The 21072-nt window shown below is 43.4% G+C and overlaps 1 protein-coding gene across 3 annotated transcripts in view; it reads left to right on the forward strand.

Annotated features, from left to right (window-relative positions):
* The first annotated feature begins 3448 nt into the window (after positions 1-3448).
* The window catches only part of TPRG1L (tumor protein p63 regulated 1 like), a 63996-nt gene continuing 46372 nt past the window's right edge, over positions 3449-21072 (forward strand). Inside the window, exons 1-2 of one of the 3 annotated variants that reach the window (XM_069239941.1) lie at positions 3449-3712; positions 8158-8249. In XM_069239941.1, the coding sequence (XP_069096042.1) occupies positions 3527-3712; positions 8158-8249 (278 nt within the window). In that variant the 5' untranslated portion in view covers positions 3449-3526. Of the gene's footprint in view, positions 4343-8157; positions 8250-21072 lie in introns of all 3 variants that reach the window. The other 2 variants (XM_069239942.1, XM_069239943.1) reach the window with 2 other exon arrangements.

Consider the following 21072-nt stretch of genomic DNA (forward strand, 5'->3'; position numbering starts at 1 on the left):
AGGAATGCCATGTTCAGGATTTTCGTCAAGGGACCCGTGATGTCAAGTAATTTATCCTGGCATATGTGCCAAGATCTGTCCAAACCTTTCTTGGGGTCTTTGCCAAACTTTCTCATAAAGGTGACCATCGTAGGGTCAATGTCAGGAGTATCTGTTACCTTCTCTTCCACATCCGGTCTAGGACATTCTGCTTTAAGGCGTGACCGGACTTCTTTGTCAAAGCGCCTCCTGATGTTGTCGTGGACATATTGCGCCACTTCTAAGGATGGAACCCAATTGGAGGCCCAGGGTGTATAATTTCTGTCTGATCGAAATCCAGGACTCTAGGAGTGGATGCCTGTTTTCTAGGTTTTTTACTGGGGCCCGGGGAATCTGGGTCATCTGAGCCACTGGAAGTGGAGTCAGAATCAGTAGAGGAGAGGGAATTCACTACATCCTTTTTAGAACTGAAGTTGTGCTCAGCCGTGCGTTTCTTACGCAATTTATTAAATGCGTTTGCATGCAATCCACCAGCAGTCGTTTCGCTTCCCTCTGGGTTTTTAGTCTTGGATTTTCATTTCGATTTTTTCTCATTAAGAGGTGGCTGTTGTTCATTAGGCCAACCCTGTGACTTGGCATAGTCAAAGAGTTGCCCTGAATAGGGTCCTAAAGCTCTTACCAGGGCGTCATTTACAGATTGTTGGACCCTGTTGTCAAGGGCTTCCACTAAGTTCAAAAACAAGGTATACACAGTTCCACAATGTGAGTATGATCAGGGAAACCACATTGGGTCCTGATCTAAGGAAAAGATCGTAAAGAAAAGAAAGAAAGCCAGGTCCCTAGAAAATTAATTATTTTGGAACAAGAGCCCTCACTCACCAAATGTGACATGCTTCATCCTTGGGCTTTGCTCCACGTCAGGCCGGCGCTGCAATGCCTGACGGGCCCCTCAAGGGGGGCTCTTTGCCGGAGATCTTTTGAGATATATGCCCGGTTTAGAAAGAATAGGGTATAGGATTGGAAAAATTCTATTTAAAAATAACTAGAGGTTAGGCAAATTTTATTAAATAATCCAACCACTGTCATGATTAAAACCAAAGAGCGGGGAGAGAAAAGAACAAGGTCTACGCTCCCCAAAAAAATTATTATTCACTTCCTCACTCAATTTGAGGTTAGGAATTGTACGTACAGGATCCCCTGTACGATTCACCAGAAGGTCAACATGTTTCTCGCTATTGATGTCCTATGGATCTAACGCGATTCTTCAGGACCTAAACTACCTAATCCTATATGTAAATGTAACCTATAGTAAGGAATATTAGTACAATGCAGGGACCTGAAATGAGAAAAATAAACAAAAAGAACAACACATTATTCACATGCACAATATCAACAGTAATGTGCTCTGTGCAAATCCACACATAGGTGAAGTATGCCCACTGTGGATCAACGTGTAAATCAATGTGAGGGCTCTTGTTCCAAAATAATTAATTTTCTAGGGACCTGGCTTTCTTTCTTTTCTTTACGATCTTTTCCTTAGATCAGGACCCAATGTGGTTTCCCTGATCATACTTACATTGTGGAACTGTGTATACCTTGTTTTTGTACATGTATTGGGAGCTCTATACACAGGACCAGGATTTTTCTATCCAAATCTCCCTTCTTCCAAACCCCTCTTTTAGTTGGTTTTTGATTACTTCCACTAAGTTCACCTCAAGCTGATTATCCAGCTCCTCAGGGTAGAACCCTGTTTCATTTTCGCTCCACTGAGCCATCAGATTGCTGGATTAAAGTAATTAATATACGGATCAATAGGGGGAGTGCAAAAACCCCTGACAGGCAGTGAAAGCCCAATAAAATGTGGAGGGAGCAGCCTATAAAAGGCACTCTAGGCAGAGCCTCAAATATTTTACAGCCCAAGTTCTCTGTTCACAAACTGGGCATCAGGGAGCCACTATATGATATATATTATTAGAAGTTAGGGAGCCCTTGAGCCACGCGCATCTGCTACCGAGCTGATCTGGCAATTAAAAGAAACTGACAAGATCGGCTCGGAACAAGCGTGCGAAGCGCGAGTGCTAGAAATCAAAAAAGGACTACACGAGTACGTGTAGATTGCTCCCGCTCCCGTTCCACCGGGGCTGAAAAAACTGAAAAAATCAGCACGGAGCTGATTACTATGGATGCATAAGGCGTTCCTCACATTTGACCAAAGAGCACAAAATCGCGTAGCTAAAACTGTCAATATAAACTCACTGGTACACAAAGAAAACATATACAAGTACTGTAGAAGAAATATAAAGTCACTTATCTGCTGTGGAGCAGCAAAGAAAGAGGAAGTGACATTGGGGTCAAAGCCTTTGTGGACAGAGGGCCCGGAAGGTGATTGGTACATGTGATACCAAGACTGAGCATCATGGGATATGTAGTTAATGTTTTTTCTGTGTTTTAATTGGCTGCTGTATTTGGATCAGTAAAGAAGGAGATAGCATAATCAGAGCCTCCGGTCCTGAAATAGAATACATTCTTCTGATTATGTTTTTTTTTAAATCTCCCTCTTTCCTCCCTAAAATGTTGGCATGGGATGTGTAGTTTTGAATTTACTGTGTTTTGATTAGATGTTGTAACATTTATAGAAAAGACAGAGAAACAAAATCCTCGCCTCCATGTATTTAATAGAATTTAAATTTCTTATCACTATAGCTTGCAATTTTTTCATTTACCCTTCACCCTCCCAACTCAACACCCTATCCGATGTCCCACTGGGCTATCAAACAAAGGATTGCATGTGTAAAGTTTTTGGAAACTCTTTAACACTTATTCATACATGCCAACAGACCTTATTCAGGCAAAAGACACCTGATTTTTGAAGAAACAAACGGCTTTATTTTAGTTATGTCCCGCCTAAAATAGCCTCTGCGAGAATATAAGTGAATGGGGAAAATACATGCTCTCGATTTTTATTTAAAAGTCTCCTACTTGTCAGTTGTAAAATGTTGGCACCTATGCAAACAAGCCTGACTCAGGAGACTTCCAATTTTTAAAGCCAAAAATGGCTTAATTTTACCTGTTTCCCCGTCTGATATTGCCTCTACTACAATAGACGTCAACGGAAAAATATACACCCTCCACTAATTTATTCTCAAAATCTCCTTATGTGGTTTAAAAAGTTGGCACGTACATGCTCATTGCGGTCTTTTTTCCGAAATACCATGATTTGCTTTCTTGTTTAATACAGTGTAGTGGTTCCTCAACATACCAAAAATATCAATATTGTAATAAACGTACGTTGTTGTATTCTTTTAGCTAATTTCAATAGCCCCACGCCCATGCTTGGCATGTTTTCTGTTTCCATCGGGGACACATGCCACCCAAACTGGCCGAAAGGCAAGGTCTAGTAGTGTTTGGTCTAGTGTTTGGAACGTACGTCATAGAACGTCACGGTATTGACCCGCCCTGAAGAGCTTGCGCTAGAGACCGGAAGTTACAATAGTAAACAATCGCTGAGACGCAGGTCGGTGCAGTTGGTGGTTGTGCTGTGTCCGCAATGTTAGCGTTGAAAGACTCGGCAGATTCGGACACCAGTCCCACCGCGCTGGGTGCCGAGGAGGGAGTGGAGGTGCCCTTCACCCCTCCCGGACCCTCCGCGCAGAGCTCTTTGCGGACCCTGCGGCCAATCACCGTGCTCGATCCCACCATGAAGGCTCGCGTGCGGGACTACTTCGTATTCAGGGTGAGGGGTTCGATGGGGTCAGAGGCTGACAGGGGTGGTGGTCATGGTCGACGGAACCGGGCGATTTTTGGTGAGGGTGGTAGAGCATATTGAGTGAAGGGAACAAGTGAGACTGGTAACCACATCATGCTTCGGTTATTATGTGATAGAAAGATCTGCGTGGGAGGGTGATGGTCTGGTATGTGAATTATGACCTGCAAACGGGCGCCTTTTACTACATGGAATTAGAAGGACCTTTACGAACTAGCATAGGAAGGGCGAAAGCTTCGAACAGCCTGAAATTTAGAGAAGCATCATAAGATGGAAGAGTTGAGATAATATGCTGGATCTACACGAGCTTCTTAGGTGTGGGCGTGCCATGACACTGATGGGGAATCCAGAGCGGTCCTGCTGTGGGCGAACGATTTACTGATGAACAGTCCCCGGCGGCTCCTTGGGAGGGGAGACTTACAGGACACCCTTATGAAGGAAGAGGGGACTTGTAAGACATCAGAACCTGTGGATAGTAGCATTTTCAGAGACCGTACAGCGAGTGGGAAGAGGATAGCCGGTACAGCGCGACGGGACGACACTTTTGCTGCGGTCGTGGTGCTGCAGCGACTTAAGGGATGCGGGTTTTGGGGCGTAGGGGTGAGTTTAGGTGAAAGAACTGACCAAGGAAAAGTATATATAAATGTTTGCTCTCTGAAGTGTTAAGTTATCATTAGACGTGACATACTACGAATGGTGAGGCGTCACTTAAATGAAGTACTGAATACTCTGTACAGTTAAAGATCACTGATTGGAGGGACAGATGATCTAAAGAATGTAAAACGTTAATTGTCAGGCCATTGGTGAATTGCTTACCGCGAGTAATGGGAAGCGAGGTCTAGGTAGGGCTGGCAAGTTGTCCGCCTGAGCTAGGAAGGCCTGGCCTATAGGGCAGCATGGCAGCGCCCGTAGGGCAGGCCTAACCGGTCACTGTGTGTGGGTCGGTGTCTGTCTGTGTTCCTGTCTATGGTTTGCGGCTTGATTCACCCCCGCCCCTTCTAGTATTACCACAACAATTGCTTGCAACAAGAACACATTTATGAAGTCGGCCTTATCTTGCAACGCGCATACGCAGATTGTAAATTTACAATATAAAAACTGCCTGGACATGCAAGTGTGGATCACTTTGTTTTAGCTCCAATTCGAAATGGGATGAGGGGCACTTTTAGTGTCCAGCCCTGTTTTCTTTCGGCTCCCAAACTGGGCCTGCTTATGTGTGCCGCATGCACTTTCGAAGTGTGCTTATGTATTAAGCATTGCGTAACTTTTCATTTAACGTCATTGGCCTGAAGCAGATAATGGGACCCTCCCTTTTCCTAATATGTCTATCTCCGACCCATGCTGTTAGCAGTAGTAAACATTGCTCAAAGTATTTTAGTCATTAAAGCCCCTGCATGCAATGCTTAAAACAGAAATAAGCAGGCAGAGTATAGAAATGATCCCTGTGTGTATACCTTGTGTTGAATTACCTGCTAATGAATTGGCACAACAGTACGTTTCTGTAAAGCAGCCTTCCTCTTTACCAAGGCATTGCTTGGACTCCAGATTACCTATCAGTTTAATGTCATTCAAGCTCATCGGACTCTCACTTTGTACAACTCATAGGCTTCTCCTTATCTGGAGGCTCACGAGGAATGCTGCTTCCCAACAGGCTTTTTTTTTAGCATGGTGCGTCTCCATCTAGTACTCTCTAGCACAGTTACATCTGCCTTATGCCAACAATGGGCATCAGTGTGTCCAGAATTGGCACTATTAAGACAAGACGGCCCATAATATGACAAGGCTTGGAATCAATGTGCTGGGATGGCCACCACTAAATAAGATTCATACTTTGTAAGGAATGTGCCCCATTTCTTCATGGCAATCAGTATGTCAAGAATGCCCATAGTTTGGCATGTCTGACATTTAGCCATGTTTACCATTATGCCAGGAATAGTCCTAACTAAGTTAGGAATGGCCAAAACATAACTGGTAACATTATCGGGAATATCCAAAGCTATATTGAGAATGCCACAACGTGTGAAGGGCGTAGCACTATTATGTTAGGCAAAGTCACCATTCTGTCATGAGTGCTAAATTTTTCAAAGATGGGACACCTTTCGAGTAATGCAGGGATTCAGCACCTACCAAGGTGACCCTCTTGCACACGTGCTCAGCAACTCACTCAAATACCGACACAAGCTGAAATGTACAGATTTCACCTTCTGTGCCACGTTTATATTATTTTTGACACATTAGACAGTGTTTGCTGTCTGGGGCACTGGACATGTTTGTGTGGGTGTGGTACAACAGGCTGAGGAAATTAAGTTGGTGAATCGAGAAGAACTCCAAAATCTTTCGGATCAATTGGTGGTTGAATTCCGTCCCTCATCCTTACCATTTTTTTTTATTTTTTTACAGTCTGTGTTGTAGTAATTCTTTTGGTCTGCTTTTACTCGCATTCAATGGAAATTAAAATACACACGTTAGACCTATTGAAATAAAACGACAACAGGAGCCAGGCCACTGCAAAACAGTCACTGTGTCCTTGTACATAATATTGTTGTAGCAGCTTTTACAGGCACAAAATGCCAGGTCTACTAATTTTTCGCTTTATCACGAACTTTTAAAATACATTTGACATAGGCACTTCCTATATGAGTGACAGCGTGATTTGCTCAGGATTACAAATTGCACGCTTGTGCTTTGGGGACATTGACATGACTTAAGTTGCTTTATCAAGCAGGGACGCTGGGGTTCAGTTGCACATCACATGTTGCTCTTTAACTCTGTCCCTAGGTCACCTTGCTCCACTCTGAACCCATTCCTTTAACTGATATAGGCAGAACATGAGCAAATTGTTTGGTGCGTGTATTGTAGAGTGTCAGTGGCCTTGTATTTAGACCTTATTCTTCTAGGTATGTTTTTCCAGGGGCACTGCTTCTTTGACCACAGTATTTTATAAAAGAAAGTCTATTCTAAGTTTTGTTTTTCCGTTTCATACCTCAGTTATATAAATATTTCTAATGCTTTTGAATATCTTTGCATGTGTGCATGAATACGAATTTGAAGTGTTTTAAGAAATGTAAAGGTATTTAAATACATTTTAGAACCTTTCCCATTACTAATCATTCGTTTTGATCACCACAATAGCCTTGAATCGTGTTTTACTCCACTCTAGCAGCATTCCTATGGGGGTGAGCTTGCATGGTGCTCTGCTTGTCAGTCGGTGACACCTTTCTTAAATGTGTGTCTCCTGGTTTCATGGCACAGCAGTATTGAAGTATGTGTAATTGGGGGCACTGGTGTTTAAAGACTGGTTGGGATTATTGTTGTTGAGGGACACGGAATGATGCTGTGATTGTGGGCAGGACAATAGCCAGTTTATCTAGTTTTGTTGATTCATAAAACTGTTTAGTAGTGGAAAGATTGACAAGCCAATTATGCATGGGAGGGGATTTGGCAAAGAGCTACTAGGTTTGGCCCAGTATTTGACGTAACACGGTGACATCTGTGTTTATGCGAAGTGCTGGAAGAGCGCTAGGTAAGACTCCTTATTTGGAGAGGGGGTGTGCATTTCCCGGGATGTGTTTTTGTCGGAGAGCGAGATGAAGGTGGCAGGAATCCATGTAATGGCTTCTTTACGGGTAGGTGTCTACACAGAAGCCTTGTACTGTGGTGCTTCAGTTAGTGTAGGCGTCTGAATGTTGCCAGAAAAGGATTTATAACAAAATCGCTCCACTTGTGTTTCATGTTAAACATGCCTATATGAACGTGCGCTGGAATAGTTTGCGTTTTTAATATTATGGGTGTTAATATTGTAAAGTAATGCAAATAATATAGTTGAATACTTCTTTGCCCCAACATTGGCTAATCCATGCATTTGTAGTACCCTGTTAATGTTAGGAAAAGCGGTTGGGTATATGAATAGTCTCGCTTGTGGTGATTAAATTAGTGCCATTTTAACTTAAGTTATTTCCTGTGATGTAGACTGCCAAGTTTAGAAACCGATAGGTACCTAATCCCATATTTTTAAATCTGGGAGAAAGTTGCAGTACTATTTAAGTATGTCTTATAGGCACTTAATGTTTATTGTGCCTAGGTAGTTGCTTTAATGCAGCAGGACAGGGTTTGATCTTTGTTTTTTTGTTTTTTTGTTTTTTTTGTTTTTTTCCTGAGCTCATTATGAATATTTGCAGTTCAGTTAATGATATGTTTTTTTTGTTGTTGAGGTGTGTTTTTTTTTTTTTTTTTTTTTAATCTGAAGGGTAGCCGTGAAGAATAGCTCTTAACATGGATATATTGTTAGATGGTGCTAGGAAAGTTACTTATTTTAACAGTGTTGATGTTTTCTGGGCCTCCTTTGGGTCTCTGGCCTAGAAATGTGCGTTTCTTATAAATTTCATGCTACTTTTGTATTTTCATTTTGCTTTTAGCCGGGAACTATTGAGCAAGCGGTAAATGAGATCCGTGTCATTGTTATGCCTACAGAGGATGGAGAAGTACAAAGTGTTTGGCTGCTGACAGAGTAAGTGGGGCATTTACTTAACACCTTTTGTCTTCTGATTAGTAAATCAGTTTGAACTAATTTATAATCTTTGTTACTAAACAATGATTAGTATCCTGCTTTCCATACCTTTCCCTCAAAAGTTTGACCATTGAACCTAGTCTCTTGCACTTTTAGGTAGATGGGAATTTCTTTTAACGTTTTCATCACAATTTTCTTGATCCACAGCAAAATCTGTATTGAACAATGAAAAACAAATGTTAATAGCTTTCAAGAAAATGACCCGCAAAATATGTTGTCAGTATTGTGTGTTAACAGTGATGAATTAAAATCCAGTTTCCAAATTAGATCCGACATGCTTTTACCTTATTGAACAACTATGCAGCACACAATGTTTGTCGTGGGGTGCTGTGGTGCTTTCTTTTACTGTTTTTCATGTGCAAGACTAAAATCGCCTAAATTTGCTCATTTGCTTGCAATGTAAATCAAGTGATTGGGGGACCTTGAGTAGCATTCAGAAGGCCACATCAGACCAAGAGTGCAATATCTGTGGGGTTGCACAAGTGTGTTGGGAATGGGCCATTTTGTAATTTGAACCTCTGCTGAAAAGTCAGGTAATAGTTCTAATCGGAGAGGTTGATAGCCCATCAGAGAAGGACAGACTTTGGGGTCACTCTACGTTCCACACTGTTAGCAGTGCTTTTTAGCATTTGCCATCAGCGTGGATAACAAGAATTTCCTTTAAATGCCGGCAGAATAACCAATGCTGATTGGCACCTGAGCTACTGCTACCAGTACACGTAAATACATATTAAAACATCTGTTGATCTGGGTATAAATATACTAGGTGGAAAGGCAAGTGTTTTCTGGTCCATACCCTGGACCCCCAAAAGTAAGAGGTTAACACTAATGTCAGCACACACACTGAGATTTTTAAAATATATATGGCTTGCAGTAGCTATCAAAATCTGGTTGTCTTTCTATCGCATTCATTTATTCAGTGTTCTTTTGACCAGTACAAGCTATACTTGTTTGTACAAGATTGCAAGCGCATAGACAACGTACAGTTGAACTCTGGGTATTGCACCCTTACACAAGGGTCTGTAAACATGAATTTCACTTCTTTTGTACATTGTAGTACTTCAGACCTAGACTCATCTCAGTCATACACATTATTTCTGGCTTCAAAGCTAGGCAGCAGTTGGAAATGCATGCTGAAACATGAAGCAAACAATTCTGTCGGCTGGAACCCCATCTACTGGGGTCTGATGAACTTTTGGGTCAGTTATATAGGGCTCGATCTCCCAGATGACACCCACAAGTACTCGGGTGGCACTACAGTGCTGGAGAACAGCACTACGCGTGATAACAGTGGGATTGACGCTTAATGAAGATACCTACTACTGTGCAACACCTCTGACTGCAAGTGACACTGGTTTATACAGGTTTCCTGTGAAGCTGTCTTTTCCGCTACTTCTTGTGAACCGCTTCATGCATAGCCTGCTTCTACTGAAAGCTACGATACGTTTATACAATATCTGGGTATTCATGCATATCGTGAAAACTCTTCAGTTAAGATGACACCTTTCGTCTTCCATGCACTGGAAGATTGGACCCTCCCCAGTTGGTGGCTTGCACTGCTCTTTGATGTCTCAAAAAAGAGTTACATAAATGATACAAGATGATACAGCACAGCTATAGGCCCCAAAGATTGGAGGATGTGTATATTTATATACACTGAATAGAAATGACACACTGATGGAGACTTCTATTTTTGCTACATCTCTGTCGTTAATTCCCTGCCTTTAAGTCCTCAGCCTCTCTGCCCCTAAACTATTTGACACCTCTGCTACCCTTTAGTCATCTTAGGCTGGCACAGTGATGCTTATCCCCACCACTTTCACCTTTAGAACCTAGTGTGATCACCTGGTACCTAGGTAATGTAAAGTTCATCCTCAGTTAGCTTTGATTTTCTACCCAAAGTCACTGGGTCTAGTCTTCAAATAGTGGTTGAAGTGAAATTTCTAAAAAGATTAGAGCAACGTCATTGGATCAGTTCATCAGACCGCCAACATTCACCCCAGGCAAACTTGATTGCTATAAATGATTGGATTCAGCATTGTGAAGGGGCCCCCTGCACAGTGTCCCATAGGTTGACTTGGATTAGACACCCAGGGGAATCCAGGATGGGTGACTCGTGTGGCTCTTACCAGGTTCTGTTACCCAGAATCCCTTGCAAACCTCAATTGTAAAAAAAAAAAAAAAAATCCTCAAGGTTCTGGAATCTGAGAGGAGACACTAATTTGCCACCAACAAGCATTCTACCAGGTCTCCCGATAACAATGCTACCTCATTTGTGTTGGTGGGCAAAGTGCCTGTGACTGGAAATGGCCCAAAACGTATTGTGAGTACATCAAAATTAGATATCCCAAAATGAACTGTGGGACACTTGTGTTTTGGGTCCCAGGAATGGCGGCCATATAGGGAAATCTACTAAACCCAGACATTTCTGAAAACTAGACACCTGGGGGAGTCAAGGGGAGTGTGGCTCTTCTTGTTTTCTTACCCAAAATCCCCTGTAAACCTTAAATTTAGCTAAAAAAATATATATTTTCCTCACACTCCCGTGTGAGATCAGTGATGGCAGACATTTAATACCACCCAGCATTCCCCTCAGCCTCCTGATAAAAGTGATACCTCACTTGTGTAGGTGGGCCAAGTGCCTGCGGCAAGAAAGCGCCAAAACATGTAGAAATTGAGGGGGAACCAAAGAGGGTCCACAATGACAGTTTTGTTGCCTACTTTTTAGGCTGACTTGCTTTGGACACCCACATACGCGGGGCAGAGTTTTTATCTGTTCAGATGAGGAAATGCTGGGTGATAGGAATTTTGTGATTTTCTGCGGATTCCAGACGTTTCCTTCAGATAAATGTAGGGAAAATGTGATTTCAGGCAAAGTTGTGCGTTTGCAGGGCATTGTGGGTAAGAAAATAGTGTGGGATGCTTCTGAAGCACACCACCCTGGACTCAAACCCCCCCCCCCCCCACCCCCCCCCCGATGTTTAGATTTCAGAAGTGTCTGGGAATGGTAAGTTTTTCTAGGTGGCAGGGTACCCAAGTCCCAAAAATGCATCCGCTTACCATTGCAAGTGGGACAATATTGGGAGTTAGCCATGCTCTTTTGACCTATATGTAAAATCAGAACCCAACAGTCAAATGTCCTCTTGCTTGCCTTTATGATGAGATGCTTTAGTCTGGGGGGGGATGAAAGACTGTTGCCCCCTTTAGTTGGGGTGGCATAATCATGCCCAAGGTGGTGTGCAGGCCCCCATCCCTTTATTTAAAAAAACATAAAAAACATAAAGGGGTAGGCAGAAAGACTGTGCCCAATTATGAGGCGGAGGTGGGTGGGTGGTAGCCCTACTCCTGCACTACCCAAAAAATAAAATCCCTGGTGCCTAGTGGACTTTACGTCTCCCCCCTCCCCTCCCCACCCCATGTATATATTAAGCCCCTGAGGTTGTAGTGAGCAAAATATGGCCTAATTTAGGTCTGTGCTGCTGTCTCCATGCATGCCACCACACTCTGCGTGGCTGGTCTTAAATAACCAACCTTTCTTATCAATTCATTGTGTATTTTTGCTGCTTACTGGACCTGATCCTAGCCAGCTACAGCAGATCAGCCTGACATGAACAACCCCTGAAAAAATATATTGTCACAATGGCGAGGCAAGGGTTGCACGCCCTCAGCCAGGAACATAGACCCGTCCCGAACCATGCATCCTCTGTTACTTTGCTTGAGATAAGTTGTCTGGAAGCAGTAGAAAACCTATGAGTGACCTGTTCCACCTGCAGCCTGTGGTCTCTGAGGTGTAGCACACTGAAAGGAAAATGCTTGCTTCACTTTCCCCACCACCCAGAATTTTAAGGCAACATTGAATTCAATTGGACAGTTCTGTCTGAGCCTGTTTTCTCTGGAATAGATACATGCAGCTTCATTGTATCTGGTATTCACCAGTACAGAGGAAGGAGAGTGCCAGTGGCTGCCTCCCCTGGAGGTGTTAGGACCTTAAACAAGGGATGAGAAAGAAGACTGCATCCTGAATTAGAGAGGAGATAGACTGAGAGGTAAGTAGAGACGGTGCCTCAGTTCAGCTGCCAACCTCTGGGTGCAACTTGATATTGCACTATAATGAGGATCATCATATTAAGCCAGTGAGAAGGGAAACACATGGTGAATGCCCTGTCTGAATTCAACATCGTGACCAGAAACCACCAAATATGAACTTAAGTAGTGTAGTAAGAGAATTACTTAGACTTATGCTGCTTCCTCACCAACCAATAGCAGAGCAACATTCTTGTACTGCAGGTCTACCACCACTGTTGGAACCCAATGTTATTCAAGGGCAAACACAAAATGGCTTTGACTTGTATTGGCCTCCCTCTTGGACTACACAAAGCTATCTTCTCTGGTGAGCTCTAATGAAAGTGAAATATGTGACCAGCTGCCTTTACTTATTTGGGATTGACTTTGGTAGTTCTGTACCATTTCAAAGCTATAATGAGTACTGTGGGTGGAATGGTAAAATGCCTTGGCCAGTTTCATCTCTGGTAAGCACTTTATCGGAAAATTGAAAAACATGCTTTTCTCTTTTCCAGCTCTGCATGGACGACAAAAAGAAGCTCATTTTGAGCTTAAAGATGTTGCTTGGCAAACAGACACTAGGCAAATATACAATGTTACTGGTGAAGGCTTTAAGAAGGAGCAGCTCATAAGATGGGGAATTCCCTAAAAGTCCTTAGCCTGCTTCATATCCCAAGTGTGTTGTATACTGAGGGTTTGCAGGACCCCTGACTTTTTTTTTCTTTTCTTAGTGCTTTATTTTAGCTTTGAGTGGTACAACAAAGAAAGAAGTGCAATGACCTCTGCAGTTCCAGCGTATACAACAAAAAATAAATAAATAAAATGTCCACCTGGCTGTACATCTACTATTAAGAGATGATCAGTGTTCTCCAAGCACATTCCCATGCGTCCCTCAATCCAATAATCAACTTGTAGCTTGAGCCCCTTTCAGTTCGCAGGTAGTTAAATGTTTTTTTGTTAGTTTCATGCAGACCTTGTACATCGGTCATCTCCTGTTTTCTACCAGCAACGTAGTTCTCAGTGAACCTCAAATATCACTGGCTTTTGAGTCCCTGGACAGCAGCGTAAAACACGTTTCTGAATTTTCAGTACATGATGCTAGATCTGTGAGCCAATTATCAACAGTAGGCTGCAGTCCCCTTCCCCATGACAAAGCCACACATCTTTTCCCTGGCAGCATGGCCAGGCCAACAAGCTTTCTGCAGTGTTTGAGTATTCCTTTAACGTAGCCCAGAAGCGCCATGAAGCCCCCTGGCTGGAGTGTCCGGCCCACAATGTTGCTAGGTACGTGGAACAACTGGAACCAGTAACTGCACAGTTCCATGCCAAATGTATAAAGTCTGCTGCTGTCATTGTATCTCCCACATGTATTGCTGGCTCTCACCCCATATCTGTGTAGTTTAAATGGAGTATAACAGACTTTGTGGAGCAAAGTATAGTGCAGCAATCTTCTTTCATAGAGGCCCCCCGTGTAGTGACATCACTATTCCCATTGTGCATCTGTTAGTTGGATGCCTAAATCCACCTCCCAGTACTATCGAGACTGGTGGTCTACTCTGAGCATGTCTCTTAATGATGTGATATACATCACATTAATTGTTTTGACATTCACTGAGCCAATGACAGAAAAACTCAGCAGTTTCCCATCTGCCGGTTCCTAAGGATAGGTAGGGAACACCTTCATCGCCTCCCAGAAGCTGATACACTTGAATATTGCCAGTGGAGTAGAGTAACCCTCTTTTAAATATTCATTTGGGGGGAGGAGAAGACTTCCCATGTCATAGAAGGTTCCCATCATGAGGGGCTGTGTCCAGTGAATGGTGAATTACTCAAGGTTTACTAGAAAGAGCTAATTTGGGAGAGGTGTATCAGTTTAATACATGAGGAGGACATGCTGTCTGCACCTGAGACCCAGGCCAGGCGCGCCCAAGTCCATATTGTGCAGTCCACTACCTGTATGTCAAATCTCTGCCTTATAGGGGTCTTCTTGATGACATTAGTTAGCTTATGTGGGACTGCCTGGCCCAGTTCCAAGTCCCGGTGCAGTACCTGTCGAGCTGTAAAACCAGTGTGTGGCAAACTGTGCTTCTGCAACGTAGTAGTTCAACTCTAAATATGCTACATCAGAGCCACCCTGCTTGTACGGCCTCCGCAATAACCTCCCAGGAATTCGTGGTTGCTTTCCCATCCAAGTGAGTTTGATTAAAGAGGATTGCAGCAAGTTAAAAAAATCCACAGGCCATCTGGATTGGGATATTCTGGAACAAATATAGGAGTTGTGGAAATATCACAATTTTTGAGGGGAACACAGCCTGACATCGTTATGGGTAATTTGATCCTCTTATCAGTATCTGTTTGATTTTTGTCTATTAGAGTACCATAGTTGGAGAGGCTCTCCATATGTCCACTAATTCTTGATTCTGCATTGTATCTAACAGTGTACGGTGTGCAAGCGCATGCTGGCGAGATCAAGTGTTTGTGCTGTTCAGAGTATTGTGTAACGTTAAGTTAAAGTCCCTCCGCCCCCAACCTCCATTGTATGGTGCTAGACTGAAGGCAGGCACAACGTGCCATAACCGTGCAGTAGAAATTTGAGTCATCATGGTTGAGCCCATAAGAAATGTCAACAATGAGATGCTCATGTTGTAAGATACCCTAGATGATTATATGATGCCCCTCGATCAGCCATTACATGGATGGGTCTGAAGCGCTGAGTGTATCAACTAGTACGGTAACCCCTCTTGAATAGGTTTGAATATACAGCAAAGAACGACAATTCTCCAATTAAAATGCAGAGACAAGATTGATTTAATTAAAGACAAAGGAGAATCTAGATATACTTATGCATAAATCCTTTATTGCTGTCCCAACATGCAGCTGTTACTGCTCTGATCCACCTGGCTGTAGTGGCTGTAGAAACTGCCTTGTGTGGTTTCACATAAAATATTAAAAGCTGGTCTTCACCATGATGTCTAAATTCCAGCATTTTCTGCTCATACTCTTTCATGCAACTCGCCACGCATAGAATAAAGTATAAAAATACATAAGTAGACCTGTTCTTTGTCCTTTTTCCAAATGTCAAAATGAACGCCATCTGATGAATAAATCCTGTCACAAACTTCCAACACTTCAGTATCCGAAACCTTTCTGAATGATATTAAACAGAGAAGAGTTGCCAATTCCTGAGAATTTGTCTCTAAGAAAAGTAACAATTATTTTGCCAAGAGTCAAAGTTTGAAAACTAAATTAACGTCCCAAAGGGAAGAATAACAAGTTGTAGGGGGTCTTTTTCAATACACTTCATAATCCTATAAATTATTGGGCTATTCCTAGTCGTGGTGTCACCTAATAGGGCTTGACCGACTGAAACACCCGGTCTACGACAATTGTCCTATAAGATAACCCTGACGGAAACAGTTCAGATAAATAGTTTGCTAAAACACGCTCAGGAGCTTCCACGGGATCCAGATTCCTTCCCATGCACCAACTACACCATTTGCACCAAACTCCCCTACATCTTCTCCTAGTTCCTGCAGCCCATGACTTGTCCAGTATATCCTTAGCCTTTCCTGAAATGCCTGAAAATCCTGAAGAACACCATATATTCTCCAAACAAGAAGGTCCAGGTTTCCTTCTGCCACTAGGATGCTCTTCTCCACCTGGGCCTATTAACAAACGTTGATGTACTGGAATAAGACGCGGTTCCTGTATCACTAACTCCATCACTCCTGGAAACCAAACCTATGAACTCCAAAATGGGGTGATAAGCACTAATCTGCACTCCTCTTTCCGAACTTGCCAGCGTGCTCTCTGGATCATGGCGAACTGTGGAAAAGCATAGCCCTTGCGTGAATTCAAAACTTCGGCAAATGCATCTACTGGCAAATATCTGGGTACCTGTCATGTGAGCCTGCTTGCAAAAAGATCCAAATCTGTTAGACAAAAAGTTCCTACATTTCTGGATTCAATTGCTGATTTGCCTGAAGTGACTAGACTTCCAGTTGGCCCTCAGTTTGCCCAGAATAGGGGTTACTGCCAAGATAATCCTGTGTTCCCAACAGAAATACCAAGTTTCTCTCACCAATTCCACTAACTGCCCTGACCTCGACCCTGTAGATGATTGATATAGGAGACTGCTGATATGTTGTCCATGCAAATCAGGACTGCCCTGTTAGCCAAGTGAGCTTTGGATCTCCATAGACCATTCAGACCTCCAAACAGTTTGTGAAAGGCACTCTCTATACTTGACCAACGCCCTCCTGTTTCTAAATTGTTCATATCCCCCCCCCCCCCCCATCACCCACCACCCACCAGCCAAAAGGAGTGGCATCTCTCTTTAAGGTAAGCTCTGGCACATCCCTAAAAATTGCTTTCCCGTTCCAACACCCTTGATTTTTTCAACCACCATTTGAAATCCAAATGAACCCCGGGGATAACTCTACGAAAGTCCCTTGTGTAAGCCAAATGTCTTCAGTCTCTGGAGAACTGTTGTAATGTAGGGGGCCTGGCGAAATAACCTGAAGCAAGGAGGACAGAAGACTGATTGTGACTACCAAGGATGTAGCAAGGCTAATCTCTCCTCCTAGAATGTCTCACCTCCTTCCTTACTCTCTTTTTCTGAGGTAAAAGCAGTTGAGCTTGCAGTGTGTCTACCTGAAAAACCTGAAATTCTGGTGACTGACCTGGAGCCAGAACTGACTTTTATACATTGATAATGAATCCCAAGCTGTCCAAGAGTTCCCTTGTTAAATGTAATTGATCAAAAAAATCGGTCTTAACCTGACTCATCAACAGAATGTCATCCAAATAAATTATCAGTCTAATACCTCTCTCCCTTATAATGGCTACCGCAGGTCTTAAGACCTTGGTAAAACACCACCGCTCAGAGGGAAGACCAAAGGGAAGACAACATAACTGTACAGCACTCCCCTGCATATGAAGCAGAGGTACTTCTGTGAATTTACTTCCATAGGAATCGTGAAATATGTGCCCCTTAGGTCTAGTTTCACTAGCCAATCCTTTTCCTGCAAAACATCTCATAGCAGATGGATCCCTTCCTTCTTGAAGTGATGGTAAACCAAGTACTTGTTTAGTTCTCTTAAGTCTATAACTTGGCACCATTCCTTGTCTTTATATTTTACCAAAAATATTTATGCTCAGAAAACCATTGTGTGAATCTGCTACTTCCTCTATTGTACCCTTTTACAACATTTGAGAAACCTCCATCTACTAGGTCCATTCTCTTTGTCGAAGACAATTTCTCGGGGCTGAGATGTCTGAAAAGGAGCTTTCCAGAAATCTATGGTGAAGCCTGATTCGGTTTCTAGAGCCCAGGGTCGTTTTTTATAAGTCTGCATCTGTGGATGAACATTTTCAGTCTCTTGGCAACCTTTACTGGGGAAGAACCAGTGCAAAAAGTTCCACCTACTTTCAGCTATTGATCCATGTGATTTTGGCTTTCTTCCTTTAAACCCCAATCTTCTCCATTGGAGGTAAAATCTTGGTGGGTTCTGGAAGCCTCTTGTGTAGCCCCTGGAACCTTGAGTGTACTGGCTCTGGGTATACAATTGGGACCTGTTGAGACCTCGGCCAGCAACCAGTTACCTCCTGTTGGCCTTCTCAAATCATGTGCCCCAAACAGGCGTCTTAAATTATTCTGAGCTTTGCTTAACTTGGTGAAGGTGAACACACACTTGCTCAATTTAATAAATTCCTGCCCACAAAGGAGACTTCCATGGTCACATTTTGCTTCCTTATTAGCCAACTCTGCAAGTTTGGGGATTATCCTCAGAAGGATGGCTTCTTTTCAGTTATGAGGGCTGCATTGACATTCTCCAGCATACAAACTGCCCTCAGGCTCCAGCCTCTGAGCAGATCTAGACCTGACCCATTCATTCAAATGTGCTTCCTCTGCCATATCCAGAGTTCGGGCCAAAGGACCCATAAAGTCTAGAAGGTGGTCCTTAACTAACTTGAGACACCATTCTAGGCCCTTCCTTGGATCCTTAACATATTTAAATAGGAACGTATTAAGTTCTGGATCCAAGTTTGGTGTTGGACAAGCTTTGTCGTCAATTACTGGTCTTGGGCATTCAGCCCTCATTAGATTCCTTTGCTGCTTCTCAAGGGGTGTCCTGACCCACTGCTTAATAAATCTCACCACGTATGTAAGTGGCCACTACTCGGAACTGCAAGAATATTTTCTGGAATCTGGGGTAAACATTTAATTGCCCAAAAAGACTTTAATAGGTTTAGAAGAGGAGGTGCCCTGCAAATCATCATCCAAACTGCCCTGCGTGTCTGGATCCTTCTCAGTGTCAGACAAATTCATCAAAACTCTTCTCATTGACATCAGACATATCTAAGTTAAACAAATCCTGGTCATCTATTGTGCTGTGAAGGACACCATAATCTCTCGTGCCCTGACGGACACCAACATCTTTTGTAGCCCTGTGGCTACCTTGTTCTCTTGTAGCACTTAGGCTAACATGCATTGAGGACAGGGTGTCATCCCATCTTGTTCTCGACCCAGTGTCTTTGGGTCTATTGAGATGGCTTGTTTTACATAGCACCTTACTGCCTTTTCTTTTTCCGGGGGTCAAGGGTTCCTCATCATCAGATATAGAGAAGAGACACTCATCCTCTTGGTCATTGCAACTTCAACTGCTTCTTTAATGGAGCTTTTCAGCCCTTCCTCAACTCGTTTTTAAACATTTCTTCCACAGTCTCCACCAGAGGTAAATTATTTTCCTCAGTCATGTTATTGAATAATCAGGAACCTTATAATATAGCTAGATATTACAGTATTTTCTTCAACCCTCTGATCTGAAATATTAAAAATAACACAAATTAATGTAATCTTTGCCCTATATGGGGAGAAAAAGCACTCAACGGATATGTGAGGCAGAGCATTAAGTCAACTGATTTCATGTTCTTTTAAAAGCTGTGCAACTAGCCGTAAAACAAGTATATATTGTTTTAGTCCTCCCTTGCGTTTTATTTTATGTCACAAGTGCCTTGTTGGTTCCTCGTATCAAGAGGCTCATATCGGAAGGCCCATATTTGGAGGCTACTCTGGGAAGCCCGAGTGTGCTGCGTGTTTGGTGTGCGGTGGAGCCTCTCGGTCGGGTCCTTGTGTATGAGAAGGCCCGCTGGGAGTTGGAGACCACTCAGGCGAACTTACCTTCTCTTCTTGGATTTGTCCCCGTGTGAGGGGACCCCGTTGAGAGTTGGATGCCTCATAGGGATGCACAAGGGATGATCAAACTGAGTCATGCTAGTCAGTGCAGTGTGCAAAATCAAACTCAGACCAAAAATGTTTCTGTAGGAGCAAAATATACGTACTAGTCGTAAAAAATAAAATAAAATAATAAGACACAAATAAAAGAATGAAAAGACTAAGAGCTTATACTGTGTATTACTACTACATGTATGTATGTATGTATTGAAGCAATACAAACAATTAACAAAACTAGTTAGAGCCATGGTCCTCCGAGTACGGCCAGTGGCCTGGCAGATGTTCCTTGGTGGCCCATGGACCTTAGTGGGCTCTCTTGAGTAGTAAACACAAAAGAGGCGCAGTAAACACAAAAGAGGGCAGTTGGAGCATGCATGAAAGCAGTTTCACTCTTCAAGCTCCAGCGGCCCCCCTTTTGTGTTTACTGAGAGTCTCAGTGTCGTCACCTGTCTGGCACTGGCGGAAAGCCAAGGACCTTTAAAAGTCAGTGTATTCATGTAAAGAAATGGCTCCCTGTTGCAGTTACCCCCCACTTTTTGCCTGATACTGATGCTGACTTGACTGAGAAGTGTGCTGGGACCCTGCTAACCAGGCCCCAGCACCAGTGTTTTCACCTAAAATGTACCATTGTCTCCACAATTGGCACAACCCTGGCACCCAGGTAAGACCCTTGTAACTGGTACCCCTGGTACCAAGGGCCCTGACGCCAGGGAAGGTCTCTAAGGGCTGCAGCATGTCTTATGCCACCCTAGGGACCCCTCACTCAGCACAGACACACTGCTTCCAGCTTGTGTGTGCTGGTGGGGAGGAAAATACTAAGTTGACATGGCACTCCCCTCAGAGTGCCATGCCCACAACCCAGTTCCTGTGGCATAGGTAAGTCACCCCTCTAGCAGGCCTTACAGCCCTAAGGCAGGGTGCACTATACCACAGGTGAGGGTATAGCTGCATGATCACTATGCCCCTACAGTGTCTAAGCCAACTCTTAGACATTGTAAGTGCAGGGTAGCCATTAAGAGTATATGGTCTGAGAGTTTGTCAAACACGAACTCCACAGCTCCATAATGGCTACACTGAATACTGGGAAGTTTGGTATCAAACTGCTCAGCACAATAAATCCACACTGATGCTAGTGTGGGATTTATTGAGAAATGCACAGAGAGGGCATCTTAGAGATGCCCCTTGTATACCAGCCCAACTACTAGTGCTAGGCTGACCAGTTTCTGCCAGCCTGCCACATCCAGACGGGTTTCTGGCCACATGGGATGATGAACAAAACCTGTACAGGGTGGAGGTGCTTCACACCTCCCCCTGCAGGAACTGTAACACTGGCGGTGAGCCTCAAAGGCTCAAGCCTGGTGTTACAGTGCCCTAGGACACTCCAGCTAGTGGAGATACCCGCATACAACCCCCCACTCCCCTCCCCCACACCCCCCAGACACAGCCCTCACTTTTGACGGCAAG

The sequence above is a fragment of the Pleurodeles waltl genome, chromosome 6, assembly GCF_031143425.1.
Source record: "Pleurodeles waltl isolate 20211129_DDA chromosome 6, aPleWal1.hap1.20221129, whole genome shotgun sequence".
Taxonomy (NCBI): domain Eukaryota; kingdom Metazoa; phylum Chordata; class Amphibia; order Caudata; family Salamandridae; genus Pleurodeles; species Pleurodeles waltl.